Genomic DNA, 13,542 nt, shown 5'->3' on the forward strand with positions numbered 1-13,542 from the left:
CCTCCTACCTCTCCGACCTACTATCCCCCCACGTACACCCCGTACCCTCCATCCCTCTGGCTCCGGTCGGCCCCACATCCCCCGCCCCAATCGCCCGACCATCAGTGGCCTTCAGCCTCTCAGCCCCGAGGCTCTGGAACTCTATCCCCAGTGCCTTCACCGCCTCCTCCCTTTCCTCCTTCAAGGCCGGTCTCAAGACCTTTCTCTTTGACCTTCAGCCTTCAGCTCCCCTCTTGACTCTCTACCCCCTTCTCGCTCCCTCCCTTCCCTCCCCTCACCCTGACCATTCCCCCCTCCTCGCTCCCTCCCTTCCCCCCCTCACCCTGACCATTTCCCCCCAATGCTCGGGTCCTGACCCAACTGTACAGCGCCTTGGGACGTCCTCCCGACGTGAAAGGCGCCCTATAAATGGAATCTTGTTGTTGTTGTAGTTGTAAGATGGAGAAATAGAGATGGAATGAGAGGGAGAAAAAGGGAGAGAGGCAACGAGAGACAGGGAGGCAGATTGAGATGGAGAGAATGTGCGTGAGGGGAGAAAGAGTTTGAGAGGGCGAGAGGCATGAGAGAAAGAATGAGAGGAAGAGAGAGAAATTGAGTGAGAAATGGACATAGTGAGAGTGAGTAGCAGATAGTGTGACAGAAGGAGACAGCAAGAGAGAGTTAGAGACAGAGTAAGAGGGAGACACAGCATATGTGAAAGGGAAAGAATGTGTGTGTGTATGAGCGATGAAAAGAGACAGAGTGAGCGGGAGATAGAGGGAGAGGGAAAGAGACTAATGGAGCCAGTGTGACGGAGAGAGACAAATAGAGACACAATGGGAGGAAGACAGTGAAAAATAAAAACAAATTTAGAGGGAGCGATGGGGTAGAATGTGCGAGAGTCGGAGATACAAATAGAGACAGAGGGAGAGAGAATTGAGTATTAGAGAGAGAGAGATAAATGGAGAGAGAGTGAAAGAGAGTGAGCGGACAGGGAGTGCGAGAAGGAGTGAGACAAATAGAGATAGATTGAAAGGGAGCGAGACAAATAGAGACAGAGAATGGGAGGGAGCGAGAAATAGAGAGAGAGAGGACTAGGGACAGTGAGAGGGAGAGTAGCATATAGTGTGTGAGAGAGAAAAACGGAAAGAGAAAGAGGTGAGAGTGGGAGAGAAGTAAAGAGATGGAAAGATGGAAAGAAGATGGATGGAGCGAAAGTGAGACACAAATAGAGAGAGTGAGGAAAAGAGAGCGTGAGAATAAAATAATAATAATAATCCTTGCACTTGATATAGCGCTTTTCACGTCGGGAGGACATCCCAAAGCGCTTCACAGAACACACTGTAAAGTGAATTGACTGTATATCTGTGGGCAAACGCGGCAGCCAATTGCGCACAGCAATGTCCCACAAACAGTCGTAGATTGAAAATGACCAATTTATTATTGTTTTGTTTTGGAGGGATTATTATTAGGCTCTGTGTGGAGTAAGGAAACTTGGTCAAGGTTTCGCCCTCTGCCTGGAAATGAACTCAGGTCTCTCGCTTGCAAAGCGAGTGCTCTAACCACTGAGCTACAGGACTCCAGAGAATAAAAGAGAATGGGAGCAATGGAAAGTTGGAGATGGATGGAGATGTTTGGAGCAAGAGAGCTTAACAGTGTGAGAGAGGAGAGATAGTTGGACAAAGAGAGAGATGGATGGAGAGAGAAGAATGGAGACAGAAGTAGAGAGATGGGGAGAGAGGTGGAGAATAATAATAATAATCCTTGCATTTGATATAGCGCTTTTCACGTCGGGAGGATGTCCCTAAGCTCTTTACAGAACACACTGTAAAGTGAATTGACTGTATATTTGTGGGCGAAAGCGGCAGTCAATTGCGCACAGCAATGTCCCACAAACAGTTGTAGATTGAAAATGACCAATTTATTATTGTTTTGGGTTTTTTGGAGGGATTATTATTAGGCTCTGTGAGGATTAAGTAAACTTGACCAAGGTTTCGCCCTCTGCCTGGAATTGAACCCAGGTCTCTCACTTGCAAAGCGAGTGCTCTAACCACTGAGCTACAGGGCTCCACAAAGAGAAAGAGGTGAAGAGAGAGACATAGGGAGAGAGATGGAGAGAGGTGGATAGAGAGAGGTGGAGAGGGAGAGATATGGAGAGAAGGATATGGAGAGAAAGAGAGGTGGACAGAGGTGGAGAGACAGATGCAGATGTATAGTTATGGAGAGAGATATTGAAAGATGGAGAGAGAGAGATACAGAGTTGGAGGGAGATGATGAGAGAGATGTAGATAGATTCATCCACAAATATACAATGGACAAGTGCAGCAAACCAAAGAGCTGACACAGAAAGAGAAGAGCGAAGCAGAGGATAGATATAGGGAGAGATGTCGCGTTTCACCCACAAATATACGGTCAATTCACTTTACAGTATATTCTGTGAAGTGCTTTGAGACGTCGAGAAGACGTGAAAAGCGCTATATTAGATGCAAAGATTATTATTACTATTTCTATAGATGGGGAGATATGGAGCGAGATATAGAGGAAGAGATGGAGAGAAGTGGAGAGAGAGGTGGAGGAGAGATATGGAGGGAGAGATATAGAGAATGGTGGAGACATCTCACTTGGCTCACAGGTAGGAAGTCTATCACCTCGTTCCTGGTTCATCCATTTGCCATTTGCTTTGCACTCGTACATTCCTGTGACAGGTAAAGAACAGTGAGCTCTCAGACCAGGCTGACACTCCAGCGCAGGACTGGGGGCAGAGACAGAGAGACAGAGAGACACAGTCCGAGACATGGACAGAGACATAGAGAAACAGAGAGTGCGAGAGAGTATATGTGAGAGAGAGAGAGAGAGAGAGCGAGAGAGAGAGCGATACATTGTCAGAGACACCATCCGTCAGGTGAGATGTTAAGCTTCACTTCCCTCTGTGCCTTGTTCAGGGCATATGTTAAAGATCTCCCGCGGTTGGGGGGTGGGGAAGGATGGGAGAGTTTCTCTCTCTCTCAATCTATCGCTCTCAGTCTCACTCACTCTCAGTCTCTCTTGCTCTCAGTCTCACTTGTTCACAATCTTCCTCTCTCTCTCCCCCACTTTCTCTTTCCCTTTCAGTCTACCTCTCTCTCTCTCTCTCTCCCGGAGTCGCGCCCCGACAGATAAAACTGCTTGCTTCACAGCTGCTTGAGGGGATATTTCTGTGCGCAACTGGGGGCTGCCACATTAAACACACAGTCACTACACTTTACATTGAGTCCTGTGAATCACTTTGAGATGTATTCTTCGACGCACCTTCGTTCACTCTCCTATCACTACCCTCCCTGCCGTCCAGCTCTCCTGATCCCAACCTCCAGCTCATGTCCAAATTCCTTACTGCCCAGTGTTTTGGGACGTCCTCCTGACATGAACGGTGCTATACAATTGTATTTTGTTGTTGTTACTCTTGGGTGAAAGGCGTGGCGTTAGTAACACTCATTACTGACCACAGTTCCTCACCCCTGCCCACCCTCCCCACCAACCCCCAGCCCTCATTTCCCAGCCCTGGCCCTCATTCCCCAGCCCCCGGCCCTCATTCCCCAGCCCCCAGCCCCTGGCCCTCATTCCCCAGCCCTGAGCCCCCGGCACTCATTCCCCAGCCCCGGCCCCCGGCCCTCCTCACCATTCTCTGGACTGGACAGAGAATAGTATTCTGAGTCACATGTGAATGTGATGCGAGATTTCCACCATGTGCCAGGCTCTGTGAGGAAGGTGAACTGTCCGTTTTCTATGGAGCTCGGGCTTCCGCAGTCAACCACTGTAAAATATTTATCATGTTGTTGTTCAATAAAATGCAAATAACTCAACCCTGTCTTAACTTGTTGGGTCCCATAGTTCAGTGGCTGGAGCACCAACCAAGCAATTGGTAGGACTAGTTTTCAAAAGAACCAGAGGCGATGAGTAGATTTGTTTTTCACACAATGATTTGTTTGGATCTGGAATGCATTGTTTGGAGGAAGCCGATTCAATAACAAGAGAGAAGTAGATAGATATTTGGGGTGGACAAATTTTCAGGGCTATAGGGAGAGTGCAGGGAAACAAGATTAATTTGGACTGCTCTTCCAAAGAGTTGATGGGACGAATGGCCTCATTCTGTGCTGTTTATGATTCTATGATCCTATGACTTGGGTTCAGTTCTCGGGCAGTGCAAAATCGTAGGCAAGTTTCCTTTCTCCACACACCTCTCTTTACCTAGCAGTAAGTAGGAACCTGCTTGTTAGTCGATCAGCGGATAAAATAATAATACTAATAATAATTTGGTCACTCAATCCCGAACTGTTAGTGGGACAGTGCTTTGTGCAATTGGCTGCCGCATTTCGCTCACAAAACACAGTTAACAGTGTATTCTGTGAAGTGCTCTGAAATGCCTCAGAAATGTGATAAGGCACTATATCACATGCAAGGATTATTATTATGACTACCATCATGATGTCAATATTACAACCACATTGATGTGTTTATCCACAAAACTTGGAAATGTAGTACACAATGGAGAGGATAATAGGAGGACATAGACAGGCGGATGAAACGGGCAGACACGCGGCAGATGAAATTTAACTCAGATAATTGTGAAGTGATGCATTTTGGGAGGAGGAATGATGAGAGGCAATAATATAAGGTCATTGATGTAATTTGAAAAGGGAAGCAGAGACCTGGGAGATCACACACACAAATCTTTGAAGGTGGCAGAACAAGATGGAAAGCTGGAAAAAAGCATATCCTTTATAAACAGAGACATAACATATAAGACAAGGAAATTATTTTGAACCTTTACAAATGTCTAGTTAGGTCTCAGCTGGCGTATTGTGCCTAATTCTGAGCAAAACACTTTCGGGAAGATGTCAAGCCCTTGGAGAGGGTGCAGAAGAGATTTACAAGAATGATACCAGTTGAGAGACTAGAGAGCTAGGATTGTTCTCCTTGGAGCAGAGGAACTTGAGTAGACATTCAATAGAGGTGTTCAAAATTATGATGGATTTTGATGAAGTAGTTTGGGAGAAACTATTTCCTCTGGCAGTAACCATAGGACACAGATTCAAGATAATTGGTGGAAGAACTAGAGGAGAGATATGGAAACATGTTTTTTATCCAGAGAGTTGCTATGGTCTGGAATATATTGCCTGAAAGGGTGGCGGAAGCAGAATCGGTAATAACTTTCAAGAACGCATTGGATACATATTTGTAAAAGAATAATGTGCTATGGAATAATGTACTTAATAATAAGGTCTATGGAGTACGTTAAAGATCTCCTATGGCATTATTGGAAAAAAGAAGACATTTTCTCTCTCTCCTACTGTCCTTGGTCGACAATTCCCTAAAATGTGAGACTTCTCGATGAAACAATAAGCTACTATACCAAATCATATAATCATAGAAATATACAACACATAAGGAGACCATGATTGAATAGGCTTCCTCCACCCTTTCAGGCAATGCTTTTTAGACCTGAGCAACTCGCTGTATAAAAGAAATATCCTCACCTCCCCTCTGTTTCTTTTAACAACTATTTTAAATCGGTTACCGACCCTCCTGCCAGTGGGAATAGTTTCTCCGTGTTCACCGTATCAAATCCCCTCATAATTTTGAAAACTTCTATTAAGTCTCCTCTGAAACTTCTCTGCTCCAAGGAGAATAACTCTCGCTACTCTCGCCTCTCCTGATAACTGAAGTCCCTCATTCCTGGTACCATCCTGGGAAATCTCCTTTGCACCCTCTCCAATGCCTTGACATCCTTCTTAAAGTGTGGGGCCCAGAACTGAACCCAGTCTCGAGCTGAGGCCTAACCAGTGTTTATAAAGGTTTACTATAACTTCCTGACTTGTGTATTCTATGCCCTATTCATAAAGCCTCGTATCCCGGATGCTTTTTTTAAGAGCGGTTCATCAACAATGACAAATGTTGTTGTTATTGTTACTGTAATTGTTATTATCAGTAAGGTTATGTTTTCTCCTCCAAAGAAGTCATCCACAATAATCCCTCAATAATAATAATAATAATAATAATTTGGTCACTCACATGGCTGTTTGTGGGACTTCACAGTGCGCAATTCACTGCCACGTTTTGCCCACAAAATATACAGTCACTACCCTTTACAATATATTCTGCAATGCGCTTTGAGACACCTCGTAGATGTGATAAGGTGTGGTAGGAAGTGCAAGGCCTGCATCAAATGAAAGGATTATTATTAAAATTTCTTGTTCGCAGCACAGCTGTTTAAGGGCCGTCACTGTGCCCAATTGGCTGCCGTGTTTCGCATAATAGCACACAGTTATGGCATGTTATAGTGTATCTTGTGAAGCGCTTTAAAATGTGGCAATGTTATCATAAGATGCTGTATCAAATGCAAAGATGATTATTGTTGTTAAAGGACTAACAGAGAAGCCAGGTGGCTAGTGAAAAGCTGAGGCTGCTTTAACAGGTTTAACGTTATTGAGTGTTTCCTGTCCCACCTTGTGTGCTCGGTGAGGAGCTGATGCTCCTACCAGCAATCATGTTATTAAATAATTATTAAATTGTGGTAATTAACAATAATTATCTTTGCAATTTATATACCACTTGATCAGGTCATCTTAACGTCTAAATGTGCTTCACAGAATGTACTGTAAAGTAAATTAACGTTGCATTTTTGTGGGAGAAACACAGCAGCCAATTGCACAGAGCAGTGTCCCACAAACATTTGTGGATGGACTGACCAAATTTTTTATTTTATTTACTGATTCCTTCTTTATGGAGTATTACCCCTGCAACGGATTGTTAACACCAGAAAAGCAATCCGCCAATCAATAAACATCGGGGTTCTTATCTACTGCTAGGTAAACAAAGTTGTGTGTGTGTCATAAGGAAACTTGCCTGAGAATTAAACATGTATTATTAAGCCCTCTGAGATGCTGCCTTGCACTATAGAAATGCAAGTTGTTTTTGTTGCATTAACATTGTGTTTTACCGTCACATGTTCTGGCGTCCGGAAGAAGGTGGTAACCATGCTGACACCGACAAACAAATCCACCAATATAATTGTGACAATGGTGATCACAAGGAGATTCACTCACAGCTGCGCATTCATCAATATCTGAGGAAAGAGAGAGTGTGTATGTGCGTCTGTGAGAGAGTATGTGTGAGAGAGTGAAAAAGTATGCATGAGGGAATGTGTGAAATAGTTTGTGAGAGAAAGTGCGTGTGAGAAAGTGAGATTTAGAGAGATTGAGAGAGAGCATGTACAAGAAAGGGAGAGAGACTGTGTAAGGTAGAGAGTGTGTGTGAGAGAGTGTGTGTGAGACATTGTGTGTGATAGAATGTGTGTATATATGAAAGAGAGTGAGAATTTGTGAGAGATTGAGAGAGCGTTTGTGAGAGAATGAGAGATTTAGTGTGAGAGAAAGTGATAGGGAGAGAGTGTGAGAGAAAGAATATGTGTGTGAGACAGTGTGTGAGATAGTTTCTATGTGAGAGTGTGTGTATGAGAGTGTGTGCGAGGGAGCAGGTGTGAGACAGTGTGTGTGCGAAAGTGTGGCTGAGTGAGTGTGTGAGAGTAACATTGAGAGAGAGCACATGAGAGTGAGAGATTGTGTGAAAAAAGAGTATGCGTGAGAGAGAGAGTGCATATGTGTAAGAGTGTGTGTGAGAGATTGTGACTGGTACAATGTATGTATATGTGAGATAAGAGTTTATTTATGAGAAATAGATTGAGACAGTTGCGTGAGAGAGAATAAGAGACGGTTAGCGTGAGAGAAAGTGAGAGAGGGTATATGTGTGTGAAAGAGAGTGTGTGGGAGAGAGTGCGTGTGTGTGAGTGTGTATGTATGAGAGTATGTGAGAGAATATGTGTGCGTGTGAGAGTGTGTGTTTGAGAGAGAGTGTGTGAGAAAGTGTGTGTGATATAGTGTGAGAGTATGAAATAAAAATGTGGATGAGAGAGAGTGTATGAGAGTGTGTGTATGAGAAAGTGTGTGAGAGAGAGAGACCATGTGAGTGTGTAAATCTGAGTGTGAGAGAGAGTGGGAGTATGAGAGATAGAAAGTGTGAGAGAGAGTGTGAGAGCGCATGTGAGAGAGGTCAGGTTATTAAGGGATATGGGGTAAAGGCTGGTATTTGGAGTTTGAGAGCGCATGTGTGAGAGTGAGAGATTGTGTGTGAAAAAAAGCGTATGTGTGAGAGAGGGCAGAATGGCCTAGTCCGGTTCCTATATTGGCACACAATTTATAATTATAATAATCCTTGAATTTGAAATAGTGCCTTATCTCATTTTCAAAATGTCTTTCTCAAAGTGTAGTGACTGTGTATTTTGTAGGCGAAATGAGAGCAGTGTCCCACAAACAGTCGTGGATTTTTTGGGGGTTATTACCGTAAAGCCATCCACCAATCAACTAGCAATTGGGTTGCTACTTCACTGCTAGAGAAACAGATGTGTGTGGAGTGAGCTTCCACTCTGCTCTGAATCCAATCCAAGTCCTCTCGCTTGTGAGGTGAGTGCTCTAACCACAGTACTACAGAATTCCACAAGGCAGCTAACGAGGACTGGACTCCAACCAGAATTGTTCCAGCCCTAAGTGCTAATTAGGCACCACTTAATGAATGCATATAGTATATAGAATGGATGCTGGAAGGAGAAGGGGAGTTCAGAGAAGACTGTTGTAAACAACATTAGCTTCCTTATAAAAATTAATGTTTCTTTTGTGTCATTAAACCACTGGTGCAAGTTTTGTTTCCCAGATGTCATGTATGTCCTAGTACAGTCAGATATAAGGCATTGGATGAAGTGGGGACTGCGGGCACTGTAAACTTTATAAAGGGAATTTGTTGCTGTTATTGTTGTTCATAGAATCCTTCAGCACTGATGTAGGCCATTCAACCCATCGTGTCTGTGTCAGCTCTTTGAGAGAGCTAACAGCTACTCTACTTTTCCCCAATGCACATTTTTCCATTATAAGGAAAAGGAAAAAAAATATCTATTCAATTACGTGAAACAGAGAGGGGATGAGAGTGAATTACAGTGAGAGTACGAGTAAGAAAAGAGAATGGGAGGGTAAGTAATAGAGTGTGTGAGAGATGAAGTGTTTGAGAGAGAGTGTGGAGAGAGAGAGTGTGAGAGAGAAAGGGTGTGTGAGAGAAAGGGTGTGTGAGAGTGTGTAAGAGAGTGAGAGTGTGTGCAAGGGAGAGAGTGAGTGAGAATAATAATTTGAGAGCGCGTGAGAGAATGTGTGAAAGTGTGAAAGACAGTAAGAGAAATAGTGTGTGACAGAGTGTGTGAGGGAGAGAAATTGTGTGTGAGAGAGACACAACGAGAGTAAGAGAGTGAGAGTGAGAGACACAGTGAGAGAGTGAGAAGGTTGTGGCTAATCGGTTGGGGTTGACTTGAGCATTGGAAATTCTTACCGACAGCTTGGTAATATAAAACAAATCCTCGTCGGGAGTCCGGATGGGAGGTGGTAAAGTGAGCTTGAATTCTAAGCTCAGAGCTGTCCGACCCTCCTCTCCCTGTGTTGGGGGAGTGGAAGCGAACAGATGTGCCATTTCCACAAAATCTGCCAAGTCTGTGACGGTCTGCGAAGATCTTAATGAGAGAGAGCAAGAGAGTGAGTGCTGAGAGAAAATGTCTGTGAGGGAGAGTGTGTGTGAGATAGAGAGAGAGTATATGTGAGACAGGATTTGTGAGAGAGGGGGAGTGTAAGAATGAGAGGGTAGTTGAGAAAGTGGGAAACAAAGAGTGTGTGACGGAGACAGTGTGAGAGTGAGCGAGTGTGTGAGTGTGCAAGATAGTGTGTGAACATGTAAGACAAATAGAGAGTATGTGAGTGCAATAGAGAGATTGTGATGGAGAGAGTGAGTGTCAGAGTGATAAAGAGAGTGTATGATAGAGAGAGTATGAGAGTGTGATAGAGAGAGTATGAGAGTGTAATAGAGAGAGTATGAGAGTGTGATAGAGAGAGTATGAGAGTGTGATAGAGAGAGTGTGATCGTGATAGAGAGTGTGATAGAGAGTATGAGAGTGTGCTAGTGAAAATGTGATAAAGAGAGTGTGATAGTGAGAGGGTGAGAGTGTGATAGTGAGAGTGTGAGAGTATGATAGAGAGAGGATGATAGTGAGAGTGTGATAGAGAGAGTATGAGGGTGTGATAGAGAGAGTGAAATAGAGAGAGTGAAATAGAGAGAATATGAGAGTGGGATAGAGAGAGTGGGATAGAGAGAGTGTGATAGTGAGAGTGTGGGAGTGTGATAGAGAGTGTGAAACAGAGAGATTGTGAGAGTGCGATAGAGAGAGTATGAGAGTGTGATAGAGTATGAGAGTGCGATAGAGAGAGTGTGAGAGTGTGATAGAGAGAGTGTGAGAGTGCGATAGAGAGAGTATGAGAGTGCGATAGAGAGAGTATGAGAGTGCGATAGAGAGAGTATGAGTGTGATAGAGAGAGTGTGAGAGTGTGATAGAGAGAGTATGAGAGTGTGATAGAGAGTGTGATAGAGAGAGTGTGATAGAGAGTGTGTGAGAGTGCAATAGAGAGAGTATGAGAGTGCGATAGAGAGAGTATGAGAGTGTGATAGAGAGAGTGTGATAGAGAGAGTGTGATAGAGAGAGTGTGATAGAGAGAGTGTGAGTGTGATAGTGAGTGTGAGAGTGTGATAAAGAGTGTGAGAGTGTGACAGAGAGAGTGTGACAGAGAGAGTGTGAGAGGTGATAGAGAGACTGTGAGAGTGTGATAGAGAGATTGTGATGGAGAGAGTGTGAGAGTGTGACAGTGATAGAGAGAGTGTGACAGAGAGAGTGTGACAGAGAGAGTGTGACAGAGAGAGTGTGACAGAGAGAGTGTGACAGAGAGAGTGTGACAGAGAGAGTGTGACAGAGAGAGTGTGATAGTGAGAGTGCGATAGTGAGAGTGTGGAAGAGAGCGTGTGATAGAGAGAATGTGAGAGTGCGATAGAGAGAGTATGAGTGTGATAGAGAGAGTGTGAGAGTGTGATAGAGAGAGTATGAGAGTGTGATAGAGAGAGTGTGATAGAGAGAGTGTGAGAGTGCAATAGAGAGAGTATGAGAGTGCGATAGAGAGAGTATGAGAGTGTGATAGAGAGAGTGTGATAGAGAGAGTGTGATAGAGAGAGTGTGATAGAGAGAGTGTGAGTGTGAGAGTGAGTGTGAGAGTGTGATAAAGAGTGTGAGAGTGTGACAGAGAGAGTGTGACAGAGAGATTGTGAGAGGTGATAGAGAGACTGTGAGAGTGTGATAGAGAGATTGTGATGGAGAGAGTGTGAGAGTGTGATAGTGATAGAGAGAGTGTGACAGAGAGAGTGTGACAGAGAGAGTGTGACAGAGAGAGTGTGACAGAGAGTGTGATAGTGAGAGTGCGATAGTGAGAGTGTGGAAGAGAGCGTGTGATAGAGAGAATGTGAGAGTGCGATAGAGAGAGTATGAGTGTGATAGAGAGACTGTGATAGAGAGAGTGTGATAGAGAGTGTGACAGAGTATGAGTGTGTGATAGAGAGAGTGTGATAGTGAGAGTATGAGAGTGTGATAGAGTGTGAGAGTGTAATGGAGAGAGTGTGAGAGTGCGATAGAGAGTGTGAGAGTGCGATAGAGAGAGTGTGAGAGTGCGATAGAGAGTATGAGAATGCGATAGTGAGACTGTGAGAGTGATAGAGTGTGACAGAGTATGAGTGTGTGATAGAGAGAGTGTGATAGTGAGAGTATGAAAGTGTGAGAGTGTGAGAGTGTGATGCAGAGAGTGTGAGAGTGCGATAGAGAGAGTGTGATAGAGAGTGTGAGAGTGTGATAGAGAGAATGCGATAGTGAGACTGTGAGAACGATAGAGAGAGTGTGGAAGAGAGAGTGTGAGAGTGCGATAGAGAGATTATGAGAGTGTGATAGAGAGAGTGTGATAGAGAGAGTGTGATAGAGAGAGTGTGATAGAGAGAGTGTGATAGAGAGAGTGTGATAGAGAGAGTGTGATAGAGAGAGTGTGATAGAGAGAGTGTGATAGAGAGAGTGTGACAGAGAGTGTGACAGTGAGAGTGTGATAGTGAGAGTGTGGAAGAGAGAGTGTGAGAGTTCGATAGAGAGATTATGAGAGTGTGATAGAGAGAGTGTGATAGAGAGAGTGTGATAGAGAGAGTGTGATAGAGAGTGTAACAGAGTATGAGTGTGTGACAGAGAGAGTGTGATAGTGAGAGTATGAGAGTGTGATAGAGAGTGAGAGTGTGATGGAGAGAGTGTGAGAGTGCGATAGAGAGAGTATGAGAGTGCGATAGAGAGAGTGTGAGAGTGCGATAGAGAGAGTATGAGAGTGCGATAAAAACAGTATGAGAGTGCGATAGAGAGTATGAGAGTGCGATAGAGAAAGTGTGAGTGTGATAGAGTATGAAAGTGTGATAGAGAGAGTGTGATAGAGAGAGTGTGATAGAGAGAGTGTGATAGAGAGAGTGTGATAGAGAGAGTGTGATAGAGAGAGTGTGATAGGGAATGTGTGATAGAGTGTGTGATAGAGTGTGATAGTGAAAGTGTGAGTGTGATAGAGAGTATGAGAGTGTGATAGTGAGTGTGAAAGAGAGAGTGTGACAGTGAGTGTGAGAGTGTGATAGAGAGTGTGATAGATTGTGTGATAGAGAGAGTATGAGTGTGTGATAGTGAGACTGTGAGAGTGTGATAGTGAGAGTGTGAGAGTGTGATAGAGAGAGGATGATAGTGAGAGTGTGATAGAGAGAGTATGAGGGTGTGATAGAGAGAGTGAAATAGAGAGAGTGAAATAGAGAGAATATGAGAGTGGGATAGAGAGAGTGGGATAGAGAGAGTGTGATAGTGAGAGTGTGGGAGTGTGATAGAGAGAGTGAAATAGAGAGAGTGTGAGAGTGCGATAGAGAGAGTATGAGAGTCTGATAGAGTATGAAAGTGCGATAGAGAGAGTGTGAGAGTGCGATAGAGAGAGTATGAGAGTGCGATAGAGAGAGTATGAGAGTGCGATAGAGAGAGTATGAGTGTGATAGAGAGAGTGTGAGAGTGTGATAGAGAGAGTATGAGAGTGTGATAGAGAGAGTGTGATAGAGAGAGTGTGAGAGTGCAATAGAGAGAGTATGAGAGTGTGATAGAGAGAGTGTGATAGAGAGAGTGTGATAGTGATAGAGAGAGTGTGATAGAGAGAGTGTGAGAGTGATAGAGAGTGTGAGAGTGATAGAGAGTGTGAGAGTGTGAGAGAGAGTGTGAGAGTGTGATAGAGAGAGTGTGATAGAGAGAGTGTGAGAGTGTGATAGAGAGAGTGTGAGAGTGTGATAGAGAGATTGTGATGGAGAGAGTGTGAGAGTGTGATAGTGATAGAGAGAGTGTGACAGAGAGAGTGTGACAGAGAGAGTGTGACAGAGAGAGTGTGACAGAGAGAGTGTGATAGTGAGAGTGCGATAGTGAGAGTGTGGAAGAGAGCGTGTGATAGAGAGAATGTGAGAGTGCGATAGAGAGAGTATGAGTGTGATAGAGAGAGTGTGATAGAGTGTGACAGAGTATGAGTGTGTGATAGAGAGAGTGTGATAGTGAGAGTATGAGAGTGTGATAGAGTG

General features: G+C 44.2%; 1 protein-coding gene across 4 annotated transcripts in view; it reads right to left on the minus strand.

Moving 5' to 3' along the window:
- The window catches only part of LOC103190346 (complement C1s-B subcomponent), a gene marked incomplete in the record, with an annotated part of 32,022 nt that overhangs the window by 1,349 nt on the left and 17,131 nt on the right, over positions 1-13,542 (minus strand). Inside the window, 4 exon segments of one of the 4 annotated variants that reach the window (XM_042340675.1) lie at positions 2,610-2,675; positions 3,635-3,769; positions 6,956-7,081; positions 9,385-9,562. In XM_042340675.1, the coding sequence (XP_042196609.1) occupies positions 2,610-2,675; positions 3,635-3,769; positions 6,956-7,081; positions 9,385-9,562 (505 nt within the window). 4 annotated transcript variants of the gene reach the window in all.

The sequence above is a fragment of the Callorhinchus milii genome, unplaced genomic scaffold (genome assembly GCF_018977255.1).
Source record: "Callorhinchus milii isolate IMCB2004 unplaced genomic scaffold, IMCB_Cmil_1.0 Scaffold15, whole genome shotgun sequence".
NCBI classification, from domain to species: Eukaryota; Metazoa; Chordata; class Chondrichthyes; order Chimaeriformes; family Callorhinchidae; genus Callorhinchus; species Callorhinchus milii.